Source organism: Pediculus humanus, genomic scaffold (genome assembly GCF_000006295.1).
Source record: "Pediculus humanus corporis 1103172107869 genomic scaffold, whole genome shotgun sequence".
NCBI lineage: Eukaryota > Metazoa > Arthropoda > Insecta > Psocodea > Pediculidae > Pediculus > Pediculus humanus.
This window is the reverse complement of record NW_002987447.1, coordinates 149,409-158,044: the sequence shown is the minus strand read 5'-3', so window position 1 is coordinate 158,044 and position 8,636 is coordinate 149,409. Positions and strand designations below refer to the sequence as shown.

Genomic DNA, 8,636 nt, shown 5'->3' with positions numbered 1-8,636 from the left:
TAATTTTCTTTTTACATTAGCAAAATAATTTTAAGTATTTTTTGAAAAAACACTTTATCCACTTTTGCCTTATATTTTTAATTATACAATATTTAAATTATAAAAATATTATTATGAAATTTTCTCAAAAATACTAACTTATAATAACAGAAACAAAATTTAAAAAAAGTTTAATATAAATTTCAGCACCTCATTGATGTTTGAGCTAATTGAGTGATTGCATATTCTGGATCTTCAACTCCATAACTAGCTAAATAGGGATCTAATACTTTTAAATACAGAACAGCATCTATATTTAATGTAACATTATCAGAAGTGATTGCACTCTGTTTAGGAATAACTATAGCAATTTCCTTCAAACTCTGGACATATCTTACTTTATCTAAGAGTGGTAACAATAAATTTACTCCAGGATCTAATACTTTGTAAAATTTTCCCATACGTTCTACCACCCATGCCTATAAAGAGTAAACGATATTAATACCTGCAGAGTTCAATACTTAGTTTTTAGTACAATTATAATGATAATTTTTTATACCTCTTTGTGGGGAACAAAAACAATACCGGTATTCATTGGATTTCGATGAACATATCCCTTATGTCTAACAATGTGTAAACCGGCTATCTCAGCGTATTTCTTAACCAAAAAAAAAAAAACAAAAAAACAAAATTAGCTTAAAAGTTCATTTAGATTAAAAAAGCAAGTATTAGTTTCTTTTAATATATATTACCTTTCCTTGATTTGAACCAATAAGTGGTTTGCATAAAAACAAACATCGGCTGGCCAACATTTTGAAAATTGGACTTCGGTATTAAAGAGTAAAGGATCAAAAGTAAGTTAATAGAAAAAATTAAATTTTACTTATTTATTCTTCTAAATTGTTACTACATATTATCCTCACCAGGATAAAATAAAATTAAATATTATACTATATAAAATATGAACGAAGTTAAAGTAAATAATAGTATATAGGTTTAAATAGTAAATTATTATTATGTAAATAGCGCAAGCGCAGCGTATATAAAATTATAAAATGGCTTCCGGCAGATTGATATTATTAAATTACTTATTAGTTTTCTCATTTAATGGTAATATCTCAAAAAAAAAGTAAATCGTAAAATTTATTTACTTATAATAAATTTATTTGTTTGATAAAACATATTTTGATATTTTTATTATTTTACTTAAATGAACTTATTGTGTTTTTGCAATATAACTTCATTATTTTTTATAATATTGTTAACTCTAATATATATTGTATCTATTTATAATATATTTTAATTTAGCATGCTATGTAAATCAAAAAATATGAAAATTCAAAAATGGGATGCGGTTTTGAAAAGCAGGCAATGTTAATATTTAAATTATAATTATCTTGCAGGTTTCAATTTTTGATTTGTTACCAAGATAAAGTTTACAAATGGTATTTTTCACACACAAGTTTTTGTAATTCATCATGAACTCAAATATAAAAAATGTTTTTTATCAAAAAATTTGTAAATTTTGAAATAAACAATTTTTATACTAAATAGTGCACTACAGTTATTATTTGTTAAATTTTGAATTTAACTTAAGTTCAAGTGCAAAATGTGAATTGTAATGGGTTTAGTGTATTAAATACTTTTTTTACATATATGTGTATATATATAGTTTTATTTAGTGTACAAGTGTCTTATTCTGTTAATTACTTGATTAAAAATAAACAAAATGACAACCTCTGTGTTTAATGAACAACAATTTGAAAATAAACTTATAACTTTGAAAGATTCACAAGAAGCTATTAATAATTTATCTTCTTGGTGTCTTCAAAACAGAGATCACCACAAAAAAATAGTGAATTGTTGGTTACATTGTTTAAAAAGAGGTAATTAAATTTATTATATGATGAATTTTTTTTTTATTTATTTATTGATGTGTAATTATTAATTATATTTTCAGTCAAAATTGAGCAAAGACTGTCTTTATTTTATTTGGCTAATGATGTCATTCAATACAGTAAACGAAAACATTATCAGTTTGTTGAAAGTTGGGGTACAGCATTACAAAAAGCCACCACTCTAGTCAGAGATGATAAAGTTAAATCAAGAATAATGAGGATATTTAAAATTTGGGATGAAAGAGGAGTTTATGATGAAGCTTTTATATCTGATTTATGTGGGCTTTTGACCACTAGTGTTAAAAAAAAAACAGAAGCAAATTTAGATTCTTCAGAGTTTCAGGTAGGGTTTATAATTTTTTAAACTATGTATGCACCATTTTTAATTTTTGCAATTGTATTCAAATTATTTACTATGTTTTATTTTGAGTTTTGTTTATTTCAATTCTAATTATTCAACATTGACTTTATGAATATTAATAACAGTGTATTGTAAAAATAAACTTTTTTTGTTTGAATTAAATTTTCTAAACTAAGAAATATTTTTTTAAAACAAAGTTTTTTCTTTCAAATTTTCAGCCATCAATATTAATTTCCAAAATAAAGGAATGCAAAGTTTTAGAAAATGATACAGAAATTAGGTTCAAAAAAGTAAAAGAAAATTCATTGCATTTATTCGATGTAGACAACATGAGAACATCTTTAAAAGGTTATCACTACTTTTCTTTGATTATCAATAGATAAAAAATAATAAATGTAATTGTTCCTTTATGTGTGTTGTTTAACCTTGTAAAATGTTTTCGTCCATAGATCGTAGACATGGCTCTGATGTAGTTGCTGAAGTTGATGCAGAAGTAAAAAAATGGAAGCTTATGTTAAAGCTCTTGAACTTGAAATAGCTGAAAGAGAAAAGTTAATAGATTTCCTTCATCAGGGCCACTTTGTTTACGAATCTCAAAGAGGAGAAGCCAAATTGTTTGTAATGTAAGTACAGTAGAAATGTATGTATTTCATATTTCTCATATTGAAAATATCTTACATATTTGTTATTCGATTATTATAAGAAATGTAATTTGACAAATCGTAATGCTCTAAACATTAAAATATTGTTTGGTAGATCATTATTATTATTATTAAAAATATATATTTAAAAATGGCATTATGTATGTATTTATGGCCTTTTAAATTTAAAGTATATTTACATTTATTTTATGAATATTTTTTTTAAAAATTTAACGAGTTACGTATTTTTTTGATTTTAGGCATATCGCAATTTCGGAAACAAAGTGAAAATATTGAAAAGAAAACTTGATGATTTAATACCAACATTAACTGACAGTCCAATACCATCTCCTGACGCAAATGCTCCATCTCCTTCTCCAGATTCTGATTTTGAACTACCTTTAAATGAAAAAACGAAACAATCAACAAATTATGAAAAGAAAACAAATTTTTCTGAAAATAATGGTTTAGACTTTTCTTTTATTAATAGTACATTTATGGGAAACTCACAATTTTCAGATATTAATTTACAGGTTTTTTTAAATCATTTCATTTATAATTTGTTTTTTTTTTGTCGTTTAAAAATTTAAACCGAATAAAATTTGTAAAAAAAAAAAAAAAAAATTTCAGAGAGATATATTTAACGACTCAATGAATTCTGCTCAAGTTTCAAATTCCATGTCTGGTAGCAATCACGTTTCATTGAATGAAAATGCTGTGAGACCAATCGAAGTAATTAGCACTCGAGAACAAAAGGAAGATGTAAGTTTTAATATTACAGACTTTTTAAAATCGCTCTTGCCTTCGGGGATTTCCAAGTCGGAAGAAACTTCGGATCCTTTGAGGTCTCAACAACCAGCGTTGGAACCATTGCAACCGCCTCCGATGCCTCCCATATTTACCACCAACGATGCTTTTTCGGTTAACTGGAAATCTGATTGGGGACAAGCACAAAATTCTGATGTGGGAAATTGGAATCATGAACCTTCTTCACAAGACTGGAACTTGTCATCGCAAGTTCAAAATTCTTGGATTGATGAATCCGCATCGGTTTTAAACGCGGATACCCCCGAATCTCCTCCTTTATATGAAAAAAAAGGAATAAGTCAGCCTGTGGAATATGATGACTCTTTACCAACTGTAAGTTATATTTTGATTTTTGTAATCAACTACATGTATTGTAGTAATTTATTGTATTTTTTAACTAAATGATAATAAGAAATTTAAATTTTTTTAAAAAGCTGTGATGATTTTAAATCATTATAATTATTTTTTAGGGATCCATTGTAGACGTCGATCATAGAACATTATTTCCCGTTCCGGAAATTCAGGATATGGATCACAGAATCGAAGTCTCCCATCGTATTGATGTCGATCATAGAAAACTCAATAAGCTCGGTCCCAAAGATGTCGATCACAGAAATTTAATTAGTTTGACAGGGTCGCCCAAAAACGAAACAAAACCGTTACCGCCTCCTCCAGCTTTCGTGTGGCCAGAGGATCAGGATTATAGATGTAAACTTACTGATACTGATTTTAGAGTTCCTCACAGGTCTAATAATTTCAGTGACGTATTAAACTCAAATTTTAACCTGTCTCGTTCCCCTATGAAAGTAACAAACGTTGAGGCTCCCGAGCGAAAAGATGTTAATGTAGAAAGTATAGACATGGATGTCAGTGAGGAAGATGAAGAAGAGTCTAGTGGTTTAATACAGTTAGAAGAAGACGTGGACGATAGGATAGTCAGTTCGATGAAGTCCTCTTTTCTTAATCAACCTAGTTTAAATAACTTTAATACATCTTCTAGTTTTATGGACAATGTAGGATCGACTATTCCTCCGAATGAGGACGTCGATGAAAGACTGAAATCTATTTTCGGTGGAGTTCTTCAACGTGCGGGAGGTAAATTAGTCTCTCGCGAGGAAAAATCTGCGGAAAGTAAAGGATCATGTGTTTTAACTGAAATTCGGGATAATAAAAGTGGAAGTGAAATAATGGGGCAAGAAAGTCATTTGCAAGGAGGAATCGAACCCAACGGCGTCGAAAGCGACTTTACGGATCATAATGAATATTTTAGAAGGGAATCGATGTGGCAGCCCGAGAGTCAATCGGAACCCGCGGTTCATCCTTGTCCGACCAACGTTCACCTCAGAGGAATGAGTTTCGGCGTGAGAATGGGGCGTAATTCTCCTCGTCCGCTTCGAGTGAGGCCTCAACACAGATTTCCTTTCAGGCCTCATCATCCGAGAGCTGAAGGAATAAGAGGACGGCAGTCATTCAGTCCGAGACTTCCACCACCCGTACGAGGAGGTAGATGGTGACAAGGTCGGTTTAATTTCCCAGTACAAGAAAATGATCTCCTAACAAAAAATAATAATAATAATAATAATGATAAATTCAAGGTTTCTGTTTAATATAATTATCATTTTCAGTTAATCTGTAAAAATTTGCTGCCGGTGCAAGCAAAATATATTAACACGAGCAATAATTATTTTTTTAATATCAAAAATAAATATTGCTATGGTTCACATCTTCAATATTACTTTACCGTTTGTTACTTTTTTTTTTTTTTTTTTTTAATTCTTTTTCTTACAGGTTTTTTTCATTTTTTAATTTCTTCAACCGTAGTATGATAAAAAAATTTTAATTGTTTACAATTTTATGTAAATAGATTTATGTATGTATATATATACATATATAAATTTAGTTTAAAAAAAAAAAAAAAAAATTGATTATTAATTTTAGTAAGTAGGCTTTAAAAACCATTTTAAAAAATATTTTTAGTCAAATTAATTTTGAAGGAATTTTTCTTTTTTTTTTTTTTTTTTTTTATTATGGGTTTTTTTTTATTAAAATTATAATAATAATAATAATAAATAAGTTGTAAAAAAAATGGATAATTTAATATTATTTTTCATCACAGGATTAAATTTAAAGATGGAGTTTTTTTTTTTTAAGGTTTTTCAAAATTTTTTTACAAAAAAAAAAATTTATATAATAAGTAAGTTGTAAAAAGTTTAATAGATGGTAATAAATATAATAAAAAAAAATGTGTACGTGTGAAAAATAATTGTAAAAATTAATACAATTAATTAATAATTGTAAAAAAAATAATTAATGTATAAAAATTAAAATCATAAGAAGAGGTAAAAAAAAAAAAAATGAGTTGAATATTTTAAACTTTGCCCCGGGTTTTTTAAAAATTAATTATTATTATTATTACTAAAAGATTTTTTTTAATTACAAAAAAAAATTTCCATTTCTTATATATATGTTAACTAATTTTGGGGGGAAAAGAAGAGGGGGGGGGGGGAACACAGTGGAAAGGGGAAAAATTTTTTTTTTTAAATTAGGGAAATTTTAAAAAAAATTAGGTTGGTGGTTTTTTTTTTTTTTTTTTTTTTTTAAATTCAAATAACATTATTAATTTTAAACAAAATAAGAGAAAAAAAAATTTTTATCATCAATAATTATTAAAAAAAATTCAGTTTAATAATATATCATCCTATTACCCATCCTTAATAACATCCCAAATCATTTGTTAATTTAAATTTTTTTTTTTTATTTTTTTTTTTTATTGAAAGTTTTTAAATTCATATTTTATTTATATTAGAAATTTAAAAAAAAAAAAAAAGAAAAAATTGTTAGGAATTTATAATTAAATTTTTTTTTTTTCTCACCAAAAAATATTATTTACTTAAGTGACAAAAGTAAGTAAATAAATCAAAATTTAAAAATTTTGATTATATCAGGATTAGGATTAGGAATTTGACAAACAAAAAAATTGTTAATAATTTAATTTCCCTTAATAAAATGTTTATTTAAAGTAAATATAATCATTTAAATCCTATTTAAATCAAATTATTTAAAATTAGGGGATTAAATAATTGATTAGAAATTTTCTTTTTTTTTTTTTAATAAAATCAAAAATAATTTTATTTTGTTCTTATTTTGTCACACTTTTTTTTTTTTTTTTTTTTTTTTCTAATAAAAAATAATAAGAGTGTTGAAAACTTTCAAAATTTTATATTAAATGTTAATTTTTAATTCTGTGATATGATAATAATAATAATAATTTCAAATTAACAATAATCAGGATAATCACATAATAACATTTTATTCATTGATATCACAAAATAACATAACAAATAATGTTTAACTCATTTTTTATGTTTTTTTATGTTTTTTTTGAAATGAATTTGTTTTGCCTTGTGCTTGCAGTAAATTTAAATCCAGACATTTTTTTTTATACATAATCTTATAAGAATTACAAAAAAAAAAGTTAAATTGGCTGTGCAATGAAATTAAAAAATCAAATAAAATTTGTAAATAATAATATTATAAAATGTCTGTGTGTGTGTGTAAAAGAAAATGCATTAAAATTTAATTTTTGGGTAAATTTATATTATTTATTATATATAAATAAGTAAAAGTGACCCTAATGTGACAAAAAAAAAAAACAATTCATTGTCTATGTAATAAAAAAACAAAAATTCCTCTTGAAAATTAATTAAAATAATTTATATTTATTTATTTATTTTTTTTTTCACCCTCAGATAAAATAAGATACAGATAATAATGAATGATGACCACCACCACCACCATCAAGTTCTTATCAAAGAGTTCTTCAACTATTATTACCAAAGAAGATGATGATGATGATGATGATGATGTATCTAGGAGGTTGACATGTAAAAACCGTTTTTTTTTCATATATTGAATATATATTGGAATGTTTTTATAAAGTTTTTCCTTTTTGAATTCTTAAAAGAGGTTTTTTTTTAACTCAGTTGGAAAAGGAAAATAACCTCCTGAATTTCATACATAAATTTTGTGAATATGAAGAAACATAAGAAAGGTATTAAAAATATTATTTTAATAATGGATTGAGAATATTTAAATAATAATAATAATAATAATAATAAAATAATTTTAATATTCATTTCAGATATAAATACATATATATAAAAAATTTGGGGGTATAAATATGAAAAATTTTGAAGAATTCATAAAGAACTGCTATCCTAATATATTATATAATAATGGGATTAATTAATAATAATAATAATAATAATAATAAAAGGTTAGTGTTAAATTTTCTTTTGTTATTATAAGAGAAAAAAAAAATATGCATAAAGTTTAAGTTATTATTATTATTATTTTTAATTTTAGGTAATTAAATATATATTTAAAGAAAAAAATTTATTTAAGTTTAATAATATGTATATAAATATTATAATAAAAGGTAAATTTTATTTTATACAATGGAAATAAATTTAAAAAAAAAATTTTATTGCCATTGTATGGTAATTTTATGTAATTATAATTACAAATTTTTCTTATTTTTTTTTTTTTTTGTAAATATTGTGATTAAGTCTTCCCAAAACAAAATTAGTTTTCTTTTTATATATATATATAAAAATAATAATAATAATAATAATAATAATAATAAAATAATTTTTTAATTGTAAATAATTTATGTTAATTTTTACAAAAAAAAAAAAAAAAGAATTTTTATTTAAATATTTTATTAAATTATAAATAAAAAAATGTTTTGAATATATAATATTATTATTAATATAATATTAATGAATATATAATATTATTTAATATTGATAAACCGACAGGGGAGGGGAGGGGAGGGGAGGAATTAACTAAAATTTTTTATTTTATTTTTAATTATTAAGGATCTTAATTTATTTTTGTTTTGTTTTTCTGGATGAATTCTATTATTTATTAATTATTAAATAATTAGGA

At 24.0% G+C, this 8,636-nt stretch overlaps 2 protein-coding genes across 2 annotated transcripts in view; one reads left to right on the top strand and one right to left on the bottom strand.

Moving 5' to 3' along the window:
- Phum_PHUM388550 (uncharacterized protein) overlaps nucleotides 1–791 on the bottom strand; it is a gene marked incomplete at both ends in the record, with an annotated part of 1,618 nt that extends 827 nt beyond the window's left edge. The window contains 3 exons of the mRNA XM_002428473.1: nucleotides 190–458; nucleotides 539–637; nucleotides 732–791. Coding sequence (XP_002428518.1) covers nucleotides 190–458; nucleotides 539–637; nucleotides 732–791 — 428 coding nt within the window. The remainder of the gene's footprint in view (nucleotides 1–189; nucleotides 459–538; nucleotides 638–731) is intronic.
- A 917-nt stretch (nucleotides 792–1,708) lies between these two features.
- Nucleotides 1,709–5,200, top strand: Phum_PHUM388540 (uncharacterized protein; the record flags this gene model as incomplete). The annotated part of the gene is made up of 7 exons (XM_002428472.1): nucleotides 1,709–1,865; nucleotides 1,940–2,220; nucleotides 2,457–2,586; nucleotides 2,688–2,731; nucleotides 3,140–3,412; nucleotides 3,510–4,019; nucleotides 4,157–5,200. The coding sequence occupies 7 exons, from the start codon at nucleotides 1,709–1,711 to the stop codon at nucleotides 5,198–5,200; spliced, it is 2,439 nt and encodes an 812-aa protein (XP_002428517.1).
- Nucleotides 5,201–8,636: the final 3,436 nt, after the last annotated feature.